The sequence below is a fragment of the Pavona decussata genome, unplaced genomic scaffold (assembly GCF_977016875.1).
Source record: "Pavona decussata unplaced genomic scaffold, jaPavDecu1.1 SCAFFOLD_59, whole genome shotgun sequence".
Taxonomy (NCBI): Eukaryota; Metazoa; Cnidaria; class Anthozoa; order Scleractinia; family Agariciidae; genus Pavona; species Pavona decussata.
The window spans coordinates 1,847,677-1,865,000 of record NW_028145481.1 but is presented as its reverse complement, the minus strand read 5'-3'; the positions used below and the strand labels follow the sequence as shown (position 1 = coordinate 1,865,000).

Below are 17,324 nucleotides of genomic sequence, written 5' to 3'. Positions count from 1 at the left end.
CTTCACTATAGAAATCCCCCCTCCTGTGCTCTACGAACAAGGTGAGTCATGTTAGAGAAAGATCGATCGAAATACAGCAAAATCTCCATGACAATACGTTCCTCCGTAGAGTTTCGCGTGGGAGAACCCGCTGAGAACAGTGAGTGCAGGCATAAAATCAGTCAGTGGACGCCTGGACGGCGGTGTACACATCGAGCCTCTGCGCTGCGGAGGAGAGAAGTGGTTTAATCCGGTTTATCTTTACGTCGAAACTACATTTGAAAACATCTGTCCATCGCTGTTCGCTAATGGTCATTTCACGTAGGCGTTTCCCAGTTTTTTGAAAAGATGAATTAATTTTAAAACAAACAAATAATAGCTCAACTGTATTAATGCTGAGCTCATTAAATTAGTCCACATTGAGTTTTGTTCTTGAATGACCTGCGAACAAGCTCTGTTATTAGAAGGGAATATTTAAGGTCCACAAAAACTTGCCAGGCCGGTCGCTGTGAGCTGTACATGATAGGATTAAAATGAAAGCACGAAATTTGATTATTATTATTATTTTTTTTTTAGCTGCGTGGTATAGAATGCGTAGGAGACAACGCTTAGCACGAATTAATCCAAATTCATGTTTATTTTATTGAGCAAATGTTTAAAATTGGAGATGTACATAAAAAAACTCGATTCGGGACTGTACGAGCGTAAGATTTAATAATCCCTCCAGTCGTGAAATACGAGAAAAATAAAGCCCAGTAAAGCGATTATCACAATCCCTTTTTTCCGGATAAACTTCCGCTGGTCTGTGCAACGCGTGTAAGACCCTGTTTACATGGAGGGCCTTAAGCAGCTGAACACCTGGCCGCCGCTATGTTTTTTTTCCCCCTAGTCACCTAGAACCTTCCGAGTTAAGGTAGGTACAAACGAGTGAACTGTATACAGAACTGAAGCATGCATATGGCGCCTTCTAGGATCTTTCTCCCTCCATGTAAACAACCCCAAAGTCTCGTCGTCCATAAGAGTGGCAAGTACTGAATCAGGTATGATTGTTGTCAAAGCGCGGAAAAACGTGTAGAGTGAAATGCACGATATATAAACAATAGCAAGATTTCGCACTGATTGGCTGAAAAGACAGACACTTTTATCTGATTGGAGAGTGTATGATGCGAAAGTTCTTTGAAGAGCTGGGAAGACAAACATTCAAACAAACAGAAGACAGAAAATCAAAAGACAAACCAAACACGATTAAAAAAAAACCTTACACTGCCAGGTTATTATTGTTTGGCGGTTAATACACAACGTTGAGAAGTTTTCTGATATAGTGTTCTTCCACTGGAGAGCTTCGATCTTCTTGTGCTTCTCAAAATTGATTGGATTAAAACACCCGTCGTGTTTGTTTTATGCATCACCCCCCCCCCCCCCCCCCTCTCCCTGGAATAAGGAATTTTTTGAAAATTATCTGGCAAATACCCTACAACCGGGATAAACTAGTTGTTCAAATGCCCAGGGGTAGTGGCTCATTTAGTCCTATCTAGGTCTTGTTTCCTGTAGTATAGTAAAAACAGGCCATTCTGCAGCTCTAGCGTCCCATTTATGTCCTATCTTGACGTATTCAATAAGAAACTTACTGTATTTGCTGATGAATTGGTAATTGATAGAAGTGACAGTGCTGTTAGGTGGCCAAAGTGAGATGGTCAAATACCCCGGCCGGGGGTAATTGGGTGGAAGGCTAATGCCCAATCTTCGGCATGGACAGTTTGGGAAAATGCCCCACTATTGCCCGGGAGGGGATGGGCACAACTGGAATTGACGGATGCATTACTTTAATACAGTCAACTCTCTCATAGCGACCACTTCTCGTAAGCGACCACCTCCCGTAAGTGACCACTTGGTAAACAACCGTTTTGTTTCGCAGTTAAATACTGTTTCAAGAGCTCTTTCGTAAGCGACCACTACTCAAATTTCTTAAGGGACCGCGACCACTTTTTAGGCCAGAAATTACACATATTCTTTTGTTTTCTGTTTCCGTCGGATAATAACAGTTTACAGACAGAGAAGATAGCCGACTATGATTAGATCTGTAGGTAAACGGGAATTGTTACAGTGATCTGTTCCAAAATGTTATACAAAGTTTCATCAGAAGAATGAATAGATGTGAAAAAATCAAATAAATTAGTTTCTATTTGCCCAATTTAAGCTGCTAAGGTAATATTTTTTATGTAATCAACTTAGTAATCCAGTATAAGGCCTATTTTGTTGATCTTTCCCGTAAGCAACCACTTTGTCGCGCCCCAAGGGTGGTCGCTTACGAGAGAGTTGACTGTACTAGACAGAGAATCGATCCATTTTCGTTTCCAGGTTGTTTCAAATTTCTCCCGATGCTGTGAGCTATTTCTCGAACGCAGACCTAGAGAGCACGGAATTTAAGGGTCACATTGGTCGGGTTATGAACACGTTGGACCAAGCCGTGCGAAATCTGGACAACTTGTCACCACTTCTGCCAACCCTGAAGAGACTGGGAACAATTCACGCTAACCTGGGGATTGAGAAACAACACTTTAGTGTAAGTATCACGGGTTCAGATTTATTCATCAACGAACTGGAATACGTATATGCCATGTAGGGAAGCAGAGTCAGAGCTGTATGTAAAATGCTTTTCTTTCTGCATTTTATTATTTCATTGCTGCACTTTTGTATACGGAAATGGCACTTTGAATTTCAGCAATCAACTAACGAGTAGCTCAAGTCTCAAATGGCCAAGCTGTTGGTCCAGACATTTTATGTCACAAAAAAAAAAAAAAAAAAAAAAAGAAAGAAAGAAAAAATGAGTTCGCAAACTCCACTGAAAAAAGGACTAAAATGATGCTGTTAAGGCAATGCCAATTATGTTGACTATCGGTCACGTGATGTTCGTCTAGTACCCAGGCGTTCTCTCGCGTTACCTAAATTTTTGACAAAGGTACTCCGTACTACTCCCCCGTCACTTAGGCCCCTGTTTAATGTGTCTTTTAACGAGCGACGACTGGGAACGAGTGAAGTGCAACTGCGAGTGAAAAGCTGAAATTGAATGTTTTTTGTTGTTGTTGTTGTTTTTAATTTTCATTAAATTTCAGGTCGTGAAAGAAGCATTACTTTACACACTTTCACAAGAACTGAAGGAAGCCTTCAATGATAAATGCCGAGAGGCCTGGGAACTAACATTTGACATTTTGGAGGATGCCATGGCTGTGGGAATGGTTGCTAAGTAACGAAAACTAGTTTAAGCTGTATCGTGGGAACAATCTATAAAACAGCTTGCTTGGAAAATCATCAAATAAGCACATGTCATACGGTTTTAGTTTATGCCTGTACCTTTTCTATAACATGTTGTATAACTAATGTAATTATTATATCGTAAATTTTGCCTCTTGTCTTGCCTCTTTATAAGCCCCCGGCTTCATATTCAGGCTTCCCCGTCACCAAACCTACTTTGTATGTGTGGTTTGTAATATTTAGTTATATGTGACAAAACAAATATAATATTCACTCATAACATACAAAATGTTTTAATCAAGCGAATTCTTCATAAGTTACCGTTACATTAACTTTTAAGTATTTTGTTGATAAGGTAACGTTTCTGTAGCATATAGATTTGTTATTTTTTTTGGAATGTGCTCCTCCTCTCATACACTGTTAGCGAGACGGAAAAACCGGGAAAATTTACCTCCCGACTTCCTTCCGATTAAGAAACTAGTAAATATAAAAAATGGCATTCTCTTTAAGTTATATCAATAAACAACTGATCAAAGTTGCATAATTTGTTTACCTTAACTGGCAAAGAAAGCTGTAAATAAGTTGTCACAAGTAAGTTTGGCGCCTGAAGCAGCTCTCTTTTCACAAGTGTACAGTTAATTAACGCCTCTGATTAAGATTTTCATTTTCGCTGTTAAACAACAAAGGTGAAGATGCTTCAAAGAGAATCGCGAAAGAACAGGTTATCAAGTTGCCTGTAACCAGCGTCCAGGAGCTTCGTTTTGCGAAAACGGTTTTCCAGCTAGAAAACTGGAGAGCCCCAGCAAAGTTTACGTCACGTACACAAGGGTAAATTACAATGCGATTTTCGTCGCTTGCTGGCCCAAACAACATCTTCGTCAGAAGACAAACTTTGTCCGACATTTGAAATGTCGACCGTGAACTGAATGCTGTCGTACTTTGTTAGGTCGTTTAAAAAGCAAGTTTCTCTTTTTCTCTTCCTTTGGATTCCACACGTGACTTCACATGGCAAACGATCAATCATTTCTCTGAAAAGTCCAGCATCTTCTCAGTAAGTCGAAACGACGTCATTTCAACATCTGGGGACATTACAAGGTCAGGTGATATGGCTGCCCTCGGCGACGAATCTTGTGCACTGGACGACGGGGACTGGCGACGAATAGGTCGAACCTTGAAAATTCGACGAAGTCAGTTCAATTCATTTATTTTTTACCATTAACCAAAAAATACAACATAAATACATTAAAGATGATACACAATATTCCTACTATTACAATATTCCTACTAAACTATTTACAAGATCAAATGTGTTAAAGGCTAGGAAGCCTATATAGAAGCCGGAGGCTTATTAACTACAGGCTTCCTGGAACTATAGGATAAACCATAGAAGTTAAGGGTACCGAATGAAAATTCCAATTAATTTTTTTTTCAAAAGAAGAAAAAAAAAAAGAAAGAAAGAAAAAAAAAAAAGTGTGTAGTTCAACAAAGAGTCAATTTAACTAAGAAAGAAGGAATTTTTTAAGTCTTTTGCCAAACAAACTGATACTTTCACTGTTTTGAATTTCACGACTTAGCGAGTTGAAAAACGTAGGACCTTGAAACCGAATTGAGAATTTTCGAAGATTAGTTCGACGATAAGGTATATAGAAAAGGTTGGAATTTCTTCTATTATAATTTGGAAGTAAGCTTCTTTTAAAAAGATACATAAATTTACCTATTTGGTATAAATAAATGTTCATTAAAAAGAAAACCGGTATGAGCATCAAAAGAAACTTTAGATATTATTCTGATTATCTTCTCCACTTAGTTCAGAAATTTCGAACATTTCATTCTTGTTATTCTTGCTTTCTATAAAGGAGTTTCCCTTTCATTAATAACATCAAAATAATACATCTTTTTAGAGCTCCATCACTAACCTGTGAACGTCTCAACGGGGTAGGCGTATTGAAGAGTCTGAAGGCATGTTGATTCCTCGCAGAGCTAAACGGGAGCGAAACTAATGGTTAGCCAGCTAATAAAAAGGTCAAACGAAACATTTTACGACACACTTACCTTCGCACCAAACTGTTAGGAGAATGGCCCTTCACCTGCAAAGAGATTTTAAAGGAAAAGTTACCTGAGAAACATAGATAGTCTAATCTCTTCCCTTCCCTCCCCTAGCCTATACACTGCCTTAATCGCGATAACCGAGTTCCTTGCAGCTTCATAGCTTAGTTCGTTAAATCCTTTGCACACATACTAAGATGGTTATGCAGGTTTTCCCTGACACACAATTGCGCGTCTTTTCCGCAAAGGGTGTCACAGAACGTACGCACAACAGCAAGATAAACGAGTCCTGTAATGTATTTACTTCAAATGACAATAGAGATTAAGGTTCACGTTTACAACAAACGGCAAAAATTACCTGGTGACCACGATTATTCAACGTTTGCCGTTCGCCGTTTTCTGTTTTCAAAGGAAGTTGAGTAGTTTCATGTTTAAATAGCATCAAAGCTTGCACTATTTTGCACTGTTCTCGTTTTTCTCATTGTTCTCGACTTTCACGTTTACCGTAAACGCCGACGATTCTAAATCTTTTAATCGTGTTAAAACCCGAACGAACCTTGTTAGAATTTGAATCTCCTGTCTCAAAGCACCTCTTTATGGGCTCCTGCTCTTTTTTATCTTTTTTATCTCGTTGGATCAAATGTATTACTGATTTGTTTGAGTTCCCTTGAATACTAAGATATATCCACAAACTATTTACTCCCCCAGTACTCACCCCGACCCCCACCGGTGTTTGTCGACCTGCCAAGCGCTGACTTCTCCTTACAGGACTACCCAGTGTTCCCTGGTATACCACGTGACGTCTTCTTAACACATCTTTGCCATTACTGGACTTTCTCCGAGAAGAACTATTGGAGTGATGATTGGACTGGCTCAACGGTCTTTTGGGACTACCTGTTACACGACAGGGGATTAACAACAAGAGGTTAGTGTTGGCCAAAGTTTCTCTTGCAGCCGCTGTGAGGATGTCACGCAATACTTGTTGGGGAGAAGCGTTGGGTGACGCTCCACTAATTGTGAAAAGGTTGGGGGAAAACCAGTGAAATGTGATTTCAGGCTCGGTTTAGTTATATAGTACACCGACTTGAAACCAGCTGCTGGCCTTGGTGGAAATAGGCCATTTCCGAGTTGCTTTGAATCTCATTATGAAAGCGAGGCTGAGAGCAAAGCTTTTATTATGAAAATCAGTTTTCATTCATATGCAAAAACAACTAATTTTCATGTGAAAAGTTTTGCACTTAGCCTCGCTTTCACGATGAGGTTCACGGTAACTTGGAAATGGCCAATTCTGAAATCATCTTGCGACGTAAATACAGGGAATTCGAACCTTACAGCTGGTAATGATACATCGTTAGCAAATTTGTGTAAGCTTTACTCAGTTGTCTGAGGTGTCCAGTTTCTGCAGCCTGAAGGCTGGAGTGAAGGAAGTACCACCCGAACAGTTTTCCCCCTCCCCCTCCCTCAATATCGAAAGCTGAAAACGTGGTCAGAAAAATACAATTTTAGGAGGGCACTAGCTGATGGAACAAAAATGAGCTATCTATCTCACAAACCTCTTCCTCGAGGCGTCATAAGGCTTCTGGCCGCTGAACAGCACATCGCAGGCAGCACATTAGGGCTCTGACCGCTGACAACTGAGAACGTGGTCATTTCGATGTTGTTTGTTGTAAACTGGGCTACGGGATCATCTTTGGACGAGAACAGCCCAACGACTCTTTGGAATAGCGACGGTTCATTGATTTCTACGAAAAACAACAACAACAACAAAAATCGATCTAAGGATCCGATGTTATTTTTGTAAAATAACTGCTCAAAGTGGAGCCTAGTTTCACACCATTATACAAGACAAGACAAGATAAAAGATAGACTCGAACTTGACCCTTATACAAAGTTTAAGGTGAGAATTTTCTGACCAGGTGTCCGTTTCTCAAGCTCTCAGGCTGGAAAAGTAGTTACGTCATTCCTTTTCTACAGATTACCATTGTTTCTTCGTACTAACCAATGTCGTCTCAAAGAAGTTGAATGAGGAGCAGAGGCACAGAGTAGATGCTCCACGCCATCTGGTGACGAAAAGCAAAAATTGTCGAAAAGTCGTGATCTCTACCTTGAGGAGGCTGGTTGCTCAATGTTCGCTGCTTCTTTCGGTCGTTTCCTGAGCTGTTATCGACCAAATGTCTCTTGTTTCTCTTTGCTGAGGGGAATAAAGTCCGCCACTTATAAGTTGCACTCAAAATTGGTATTAATCCAACAGTGCCAGCAGTTTAAAAGAAATTATCACCTTGATTACTGCTCGTTTGTGTGGTGCCCTAATGATTCGATTTAGCGCCCTCCTTCCAATAAGCGCCCCCTTTCTAATCCCCCCCCCCGAATATCATTTGTTAATGAGCGCCCCATTATGTAAGCGCCTTTTTTTCCAATAAGCGCCCCTATTCTGTTCTCTCAAGTGATACTGAAGCTATTGACGTCGAATAGACTAGTGATTTTCAAAATTCCTTCATATTAACGGACCTTTCACCGTCTTTTTGTAACTGTTACAGTTTCTGTTATTGTTCTTCTTTTAATAAATATTAAAGTTTTGTTTTGCACACAAGGCATTCAAAAAAGACGTTAACGTAAACAAACAAAAAAGACGTAAACGCCATATCCCGAATAAGCGCCCTGTCCCGAATATGTGGCCTATCTCATCTCGAATAACCTCCAGGCACTAAAATCGAACCATTGCGAAAGTCTCACCTTTTTTGTCTTTCTCTTCGTCAAGCACAGCTTGCATGGAGTCAATCTCCCACTTTTGGATTGACTTTACTTTCCAGATGGCTGGAATCAGCGTTTCCCGTGTTATTCTAAGCAGACGAAAAACGTCAATATTTAGACGGTTCCTTATTTAGCACAACAAACTTTACATCTAAGAGAACGTATCGACAATCCACTTACAGATGAGCTGGAGGACGAAGTAATATGGGAAGAACTAGAGCAATTTCGTTGAGTGGAAGAATCTCGACTGAAAACAAAAATTCAAAAGGAAATTAGTATGATAACAATTGAAGGCCTGAGAGCATAACCGACCTATGTCGAATTTTAGCGCGGCTTTCGGTTTCGCACGGATTTGTCCGAATTTTGGCTCTCCCTGGTTTGGAAAACATTTCGCGGTTTTACAATCGCGGACAAAACTCCTTAAGAAAACCAAACACGAACAGAACAAAAACCACTTCCTTACTTCTCCCTCCCACCCCCTCCCCCTATGCAATGACAACCGAACACAGAGAGCCAAAAAACCACTCACTTACTGTTTCTCCCTTCATAATTCTACCACAGTTACTTCTCCCTCCCCCCCTCCCCCTTATGCAATGTTGATGTGGGAAGCGATGCTTGCCAGGAAACTGTTCGTGACCCAAAAGACAACATTGAGTCAGGGGGGGAGGGGGGGGGGAGGGGGATTTGGTAGTTTGCTTTTCTACAAGTGAACGCGCTTGGAAGGCAAATTTTTTTATAGGTTTTGTCCACGTCAGACTCGTTTTCCAAATTATCGGTAGGCTAAAAGTTTCCACTGTCCACGAGCCGTGTTTAGTCGCACTAGTTGTTGTTGTTATAAGTAACGTTTGAGATGATATCATGGTTTGCTTTTGCGGGTTGTAAGAAGCCCAAAATAGATCAAGGCAGTCGGGATAAACAACTTGCGTAGTTGCTTTCGCTTTTGTTTGGTGAAGTTTGAAAACGCACGACATCTATGGATCTTTTGAAAAGTTACGAAATTGACGAATGCAGTTCACAGGAACTGGTGGAAATGTTGTCCAAAGAATGTGATGACTGTGCCGTGGCGAATTTTTCAATTCGATTATCAAATCCCGCGGGAGCATCAGAGACAAATCCCGCCATATACAAGGTGTTTTGCAAGCTTTGCCACGCTTGAAATTCGGTATGTAACGATTAACTTGACAATTTCAAGGCAATGATTCAATAAAAGTACGATTAACATAGATTTTCAACGGTTAACACCGACTGGTGGTAAAAAGAATAGATAGTCTTTACCTTTTTAATAGAACTGCCGTTAATCGTTGTTAATCGTTGTTAATCGTTGAAATGGCTACATGTCTTCCTGTTAATCGTGTAGAATGCTAGTATTTTGCGTTATCAAGAGTGATATGTCGACAAACGGGACAAAGCTGGATTTTGCGCCAGGAAATGGACACATTTTCTCTTGGAGAATGTAACTGTTTACATTTGGGACATTCCTGTCACGTACGTAGTGGTTTGTAACAGAATCTAATAAAAGCGTGACAGCATTCTTTTCGTTGCTCCCGCGAAAAACACCGCTTTCGTGTGCCGTGTTTCAAAGACAACGGGTGTATATTGAATACAAGTATTTAATCCCCAGTGCATTGTCCTTTTGGTCATCCAGTGTCTATAATGTTACCGATATATCTTTACAAGATGGTAAAATTTCTCAATGGCATTAATACGAAACACAAAGCGGCGTGAAAAAATACTGGACAATGGTTTTCAATCGAATTGCAGTACACATGCAAAAGTTTGGACAAATCCGAGCTACATCGAAAAACGGGCTGAAATTCGACATAGGTCGGTTATGCTCCCAGCCCTTCAATTATGATAAAAATGACTTTTGAAGAAACTGTGTTGACCGAGTTCTATTATACTGAGCCCGCGAGAGCACACGCCTCAAAAACCGGTAAAGGTGTCAGTTTTCCCAGGCTAGTGCTTCTGTTGAGTTCAGGGTGTTTTAGCCTGCGTAACTGGTATCATTAGCAAACGCGAGAGGAGAAGCCATGAAAATGGCCCGCGAGTCACGAATTAAAGAAACGGAAAGGCATTGAGATTCTGTAGTAGCTTCGCCGCCGTTTTCAGTTATTCGGTTTGTTTTAATGTCTTTTTGATACAGCTGTAGCTTGAGAAATGGGTGTTTGCAGGAGATTTCTGCCCACTGGAACCGTTTTTCGCTTCTTGGCAAGGCGAAGTTGGAACGGGATCAAGAGAGGAAACGCTTGCGGAGCAGAAAGATATGGTACCTATAAGCACTGTGTTTTGCTACTGAATAAAAGGTTAATATACCGCCAACTAGACAGACCAAACGTGCTCTAATACCACAACAAGCCAAGGTTACGGTCATTTGCGAACTAAACAGTGAAATTGTGAAAAAAAAAAATGTCCGTCTAACGTAGCTATGCACAAAAAGCCAAACCTGAGAGAATGTCGAGGAGAGCGAGGGCAACTTGGAAGGTCACCGACATGCCTGTGGACAAAACAAGATGCGGCAATATTACTTTATCACAATTCTTGACTGTAAACAAACTCATATGGGGAGTGAAGAAATTAGAGTGCTGACTATTCGAGCGTTAGCCCTTCGTCAGAGCGGATCCACTCTGACGAAGGGCTGACGCTCGAAAAGTCAGCACTCGAATGTCTCTACTTGTGGCCAATTCACCCGTGGTTATCAACTCTGTTGATAAACCAAACATTTCATTCTACTCCCCACCGACGCAGCACCGTAGTGTTTTTAGAAACTAACCCCATTATCACATAGAGAGTGTCTTCCTTTCGAACCATTCTTTGCGCTCGCAACACGCCAGGCGAGTTCTAAGCACGACTGCGTTGAAGAAGTTACACGGTTTCTTAGGTAGCGGTTAACTTAACGTTTTCAAACACAAGTTTCTGCTGTAATGGTCTTCTACTGCGCCGTGTAAACGGCAGGCGTGACCATCGAATAACGCGACGTGATTGTAAATATAATATTGGACAAAACTATAGCTGGGACGGAAAGAAAACGTGAATTGCGCGCGCGTGTATCTTCATAAACGCAGACAAGATTGGAGTAGATCTTCATTTTGCCCCTCACCCCTTACTCAATGTTTTGGACGATTCAGCGGCAGCCAACAACATTGATAAAGGAGAAAGGGAGCGGTGATCATGAATTGTTGATGTATCGAAATTTCTAAGGGCGCTTTTCATTTGTTAGGCTGAACTCGCCGGCCACACCGTTCAGTTCGTAAACGAAATGGACCAACTTTAAGGACAACTTTCATTCTAATCCTTGGAATTTCTTCGAAATAGTGTACCAGTTTCCAAGTGATTATTTTTAAAGATTTTACGGCACCACCCCTTCAAAATGGCGCGTTCGATTTACAGACTGTCCGGTCTGGCAAATGAAAAATACTGCGTTTCTTTCTGTCCAAGCCTGTAGCACCACAGGACCACTCAATGAGAGATCATTTGCACAGCTTACCATCCAGGAGAAGCAGGTCCCATATGGTGAGAACAGCATCCCAACAGGGGAGGGATGTAAACAGCGCCATGAACCAGGGGGTAAGGTACATTAGAGGAGACACGCCCAGAGCCTCCTACAAACACAACAAGAAAATATTTATTGTTTCTCGACAACAGGACATATAATAAACTCTCACAAATTAGGTCGTACAAAATTATGTGTCAATTAGGCCATTAACATGAGAAAAATAAGTCGTGCCTCATCTAAGTTGCCACCGGTTTTAGACGCGAAAACTCCCTCACTGCACAATTGGTTTTTGCGTCTACTAGGAGTCTTGTCTTGGATACAGGGTAAGAAGCAGCTTGGAGTAAAACAGGGCGCCCCATTCATACCACCTAAACATGTTTAGTTAAACCAGCTCAAGCAATAGGAAAACCAGTGACAGAAAACTAAAGGAATAAACTATGCTTATGTAATTGCCATATCAAATCAAATGCATAAATATAGCCATAGCTTATTTTTCTCACGTATGAATGGCCCTGACTGTAATAAGGCACTAAATGAACCGACAGGAAATAGCGCGAGATACATGTAAGCTCATCATCATCATTATCATTATTACCAAGTGTCTGTATAGCTTGGGTCGTCTTTGTCTCATAAGTCTCTCAAAAACCGCAGCATGCCTTTGAATCCTGTAATTGAAAGTAAAAGTAACTGAGATGTAAATGTAATGTAATTTGTTTACCTATAGAGCACCAAAGAGCTCTCTAGGAACTCATTCAAAGGTGTCTGTGCGTTCCAGGTTGAACTGGAATTTGTCCCAAGTGCACTTGTTTCAAACACTTACTTGCTGAGGGAATCATCAAAATAACCAGCTAAGTACTTTGGTCTTTCAAACATGGAAACCAGGCACCAAAATGAATCCTGAAAAAGATTATGTTAAAACAATAAAATCACAGCCTCCCTTGTAGACACTCGTTTGGCTTGTCACGCAATCTTTCCTCCAATCTTTCAAGGAAAGATTGAGTGATGACTTTGAACCAAAAGAGCGTCTGCGAGGGAGGCTACATGTAATAAAAATAGAGTGCAACTTTGAATGGCTCTGACATTCTAAAAACATTATTACCACAAAGTACTGCCAGTCTCTAACCATCAAACCTTAAAAATTTTTTAACTCTGTTTGTTTTATCTTAAGGCTACCTTTGCTGTAACAGAATCCTCTGAAATGTGTCACCCTAAGTGATAGTACCCAAGAGTTAATTGACCATTGACAAATGCATACCTCTTCATCCATATTCATGAGAAACATACCAGCAATGTAGGACATGCCTGAAGGATAAAAGAAAAACCTTCAAACTGACTTCACTTGGCTCTTCATTTATGAGCTGAAAATGACTAATGTACAGTTTTGACTCTCTTCATAGGTCCACCTTCAACCTCTGGGTTTTGTGAATCCTCTTTGTTTTTCCTTTCAACACCCCTACATGACTGTAATAATTATTGGTGGGGGGAGGGGGGACACTTCCCAGTGGGGTGGGGAGGCAGTTACATGTATGCGAGAGACCCGGGATATATGTACATTAGTTTGGATAGACAAAATTCAACCAACCCCCTCTCCCCAATAAAAAAAAATTTAAAAAAAGGCACGCAGTCCCCAACAAAGACAAACGTCTGTTCACACTGCATCAAAACAGCTCATTACAACTTGGTTCTAAGGACAAAACCAGACTTCTTCAAGTCATTACATTTTATACTGTTCACATGTGCATTTTTTGGTAGGTCTGGAAATAAATTAATTAATTAATCATGAGATTTCTTTAATTATTATTATTATTATTATTATTATTATTATTATTATTATTATTATTATTTATTTATTTATTATTTTTACTTTTTGAATTCTTGGTGGTTCCTACCATCTAAATCTTAAATGTTACTGTATGTTTTTTGTTAAAACAAAGAAACATTAACAGTTAAACGTTTATGTGGTACAAATAGCAGCTAAAGTGTATCATTTAATTTTATACAACTACATCTGTAAAGCTGAATCTACATCGTACCTTGGCAATATGACACTTCAGGATTATACATAGCATAGACTGCAAGAACCCTAAACAATGCAGCACGACCTTCTTTCCCTTTGTTGGTTCCCTCAATGAACATCTTATGGCTTGGAAAAGATCTGTCTGAAGTAAATGATTGGTGAATTTATAAAATGAATAAGAATGTGTCAACTACCATTAGTGGTAATGTTGTGCTCTCTATTAAAAGAGCAAGCAGAACATTTCCCCAGAAATATGTAATATTATTTGTGGCTAAATATCATTTAGGCTACATTAAGTTGAAGCCAGGGGCTGGTCAGCGGTCCAATTATCAATCTCTGCAAAGTTTTATAGCTTCCTTGCATTTTGCTAGCTATTCCTTTGAGTTTTTTCGCACCCTGCCCCCTCCCTGTAGGTTTTCTACTGAGACTCTCAGTGAGTGTAACAGGGTTGGTGGGGGGGGGGGGGGGGATGAGGTGAGGGCTTGAACTGAGCTGCCATGGTTACCTCCGGGCACCTGGCGGGGTTCTACAACTGTATTGTGCATACACTGTACCTCCTCACCTTGCAACTCCTGATCTCAAGGCTCATCGCTGGTGATCGATTCATAAGTTTTAACAAACATGTACTGTTAGTAATATAGTTTGTATTCCGTTATCAACTAACCAACATCCAGCATGATTTGCCGGAAGACAGTAATCTGTTTATGGAGTTTCTTTTTCCATTGTCTTGTCATTATGGCAGTATCAGGGCTGTCAATCATATTTTCCTTGTTGTTTTCCATCAGTGATCCTACAATTCAAACCAACTGAGTTATATCCATTACACTGTAAAATATATACTTCAACTGTAACTGAAAATTCAGAATGGCAAGGGAGTCCAGAAACAATTGACTTTATTGATATGAAAGCATCATGGTAGTCAAGTGGGAGAAATAAAGAAATTGCACAATTATTAAAAGAGAAAAATGATAATGACAGCCTGTAAATTAAAGTACACTGTACACAAGAATTAGTAAGTTAAAAACCCCTGTTCCTCTGTGAAAATGTATATTTAATAATTTTTATTATTAATTGTATACATATCTATTTATTTTGTTTTGTTTCTCACCAACAATCTGCCCCAGTCTTGAAATGCAATTTGCTCCTCCATATTCACTGACTCCTAAGTCAACAAAGAAGCTGGCGAATCTCAGCTAAAGTGGCCTGCACAATGAACAAATGTATCCATAACATGTGTGTTGTGTTAACATACACATCAATAATTTTTAAATTACAATTTTTTTCTAGTGAAATGCCAGAGGTATATTCTAATTGGCTTATTAGTTATACAAAGAGATAACATTGCTGCTGAAACACTAAAAAAGTAAAAAGAACTAACTCTAATAGCCCATCTATAAGCTTATGTTATTCGGAAGGGCTGCATTTTAATCACTGATCCAAATTACAATTCATGTTAAGGGTTTTAGCATTCTGATTTTTAGTTGGGGCTTTTACTAGAGAGGTCAGGGATTTATATCCTTAATTTTATGGTATTATTCGGTTTTCCTGACTCTCTCCTCTCCAATATCTGATTGCAGATTAAAATTTTACAAGCCAAAATAAATTTGACATGACTGACAACATGTGGCATTTCCAAAACCTTTTTTAAAAGTATAAGAATTACCAGATAATTAAAGGAAGAGATGATTCTGATAGCCTGACTTCCAATCATTTTGTTCCAAACCTGCCCTCTCATGTCATTGGGTATACTTTGTTTGATGTAGCGTCGCAACTGTATAATTAACAGAAAATAATACAAATTTTAATATATATATCATTACTTATTGGCCTAATATTATTTAAGTCTACAGTAAACTCTTTTCATGTTCACAATTCCAACTCTAAAAACAAACACCATTACAACCAATAATTTTTTATTGTATCATACATGTAACTAGTAATAATCAAAGATTAGGGAGTGCGTTCGATGATCTTGATCCCAGGTTCTCTCTCCTTTGCTAAATTGGCGATGATGTCATCCACTCCTGCAAAATCTGCGGAGGATGCCAGATACGCATCCCAAGATTCATTCAATCCATTCATTCACTGAATCAACATTGTCCCATACAATCTTGACTCCAATCTGTATTAGAAGTGCGCTCTAATACTTCATCGAAGGCAGATAGCAATAGATTATTCCACAAGTGTGCATTGGATGTGAGATGATAACTAGCCAACAAGTCCAGAATGCAGAGCTCTTTAAGAGCACCTCTGGCTAGTAAAGATGTGACCATAAACAAGTGGGCGGGCCTGTGGCCTACCCATAAAATGTGAGAGGAAGGAAAAATGAGTTCATATCAACTTTCAAATTCTTTCAAACTCCCTCTCATAACACTGATCTTTTAGGCCCAGTTATTCTTCATCCCTGAGAAGTGGCAGCTGGACACATTTCTGTTTGTGTCTCAGATGCTGTGGTTCAATATTATCCTTGGTTCAATTCTTTTTAATTTTCTTTGTTTTTGTATAATATGGTGATGTACAGTGAAAGATAAATGAATTTAGCTGCACTGTAGCAAAGGAATAAATATTTTAACCAAGGATAAAATTGATCCACATCAATAAAAATTAACAAATGCGAAATTTCAATTGATGCAGCATTACCGGTCAAGGAAAATAGTACCTGCTCAGTTCCCCAAGCAGTAGGTACTAATCAAGCCTACATGTACCTCATCACTGAGCCAGGATGTTTGTATGTAATAACAATTTGTCACTGACCATGTTCTTTATAACATAATTTTATTCTTGCCTGTTTTGGAGAGAAGAGTTGTCGTTCCTCCCAATTTTCAAGTGTCCTTGTCCAGTATTCTCTTGTCTTGGAGCAATCACCATCGGAATTTACTCTAGACAGAAATTTAATTCAAATGTTGAATTGGCTCTTTCATGAAGAGAAAATAATGCAACCCTCAGAATAGATCAGAGAGAGAGATCACAAGAAGCATACAGTAAGTCTTGTAATGCAATGATTTGGTAAGGAAAAGAAGACAAACCTAGACCAATAGCAGTCGTTTTCTAGATAGTTGAGCAGGAGAGCTAAAAGAGCAAACTCTTCCCCGACTATTTGCTACAAAAGGACTGCTAGCCGACGCAATATATGCAAATCCAAGGCAAACAGCCGGTAAACGTATACAAGGTTCAACTTCAAATGTTTAGTTAGGTTATCGCTTACATACTTGTACTCATGATTTCTACAGTCCTCTTCCGCAAGTTCTGATCCTGGATTGTACACAGCAAAACCATAGTGATCGTAGAAAGACAAATGATCAACACGCGAATCATCTCCTTGCGCCGCCATTTTTCTTCCAAGACGAACCACGCTTCAAACAGTTCCTTAGCTTATGAAAGCTTGAGAAATGGCAGATTGTTCACAATTGCAACCAACAGTAACATGGAAGGATAAAATTCCATCTATGGAAGACGTAGGAGCTTAAAAATCAGAATATAGCAGTCTTTATCGATCAACATGCGACCTTCACGAGAAAAAACAACCGCCTTTACTCTTCGTGCGCAAGACTGGGACGAGTACATTAGAGTCCAGGCCCTCGCGATTTACAACTTGCGTTTCAGGCCCCGGAGAAGTCTCCATGCGGCAAATAAATGTGTGCAAGAATTTGCCTATAGCCCTACTAGAAATACGTGACTCGCAAAACCTCGCGAAGCGGGGGCTGGGTGGAAAGCCCTCTTTACTCGTATTGTAGCATCAAACGAGGAGATTAAGAGGCGCATAAGAATTTTTTTTTGATGAGCATG

General features: G+C 39.8%; 1 protein-coding gene and 1 pseudogene across 2 annotated transcripts in view; one reads left to right on the top strand and one right to left on the bottom strand.

The window, feature by feature from the left end:
• Positions 1 to 3,362, top strand: part of LOC146479377 (neuroglobin-like) — a 4,921-nt gene extending 1,559 nt beyond the window's left edge. The window contains exons 2-3 of the mRNA XM_085111013.1: positions 2,338 to 2,542; positions 3,093 to 3,362. Coding sequence (XP_084967139.1) covers positions 2,338 to 2,542; positions 3,093 to 3,227 — 340 coding nt within the window. The 3' untranslated portion in view covers positions 3,228 to 3,362. The remainder of the gene's footprint in view (positions 1 to 2,337; positions 2,543 to 3,092) is intronic.
• A 762-nt stretch (positions 3,363 to 4,124) lies between these two features.
• Positions 4,125 to 17,001, bottom strand: LOC146479376 (uncharacterized; annotated as a pseudogene). The gene is made up of 19 exons (XR_014864947.1): positions 16,748 to 17,001; positions 16,324 to 16,417; positions 15,202 to 15,309; positions 14,647 to 14,741; positions 14,203 to 14,328; positions 13,555 to 13,680; positions 12,777 to 12,823; positions 12,342 to 12,418; positions 12,117 to 12,186; positions 11,513 to 11,627; positions 10,472 to 10,522; positions 8,209 to 8,275; positions 8,011 to 8,117; positions 7,382 to 7,468; positions 6,831 to 7,019; positions 5,993 to 6,171; positions 5,284 to 5,318; positions 5,148 to 5,211; positions 4,125 to 4,401 (listed from the first exon to the last, which is right to left on the bottom strand). The product of XR_014864947.1 is annotated as an uncharacterized LOC146479376 (transcript).
• Positions 17,002 to 17,324: the final 323 nt, after the last annotated feature.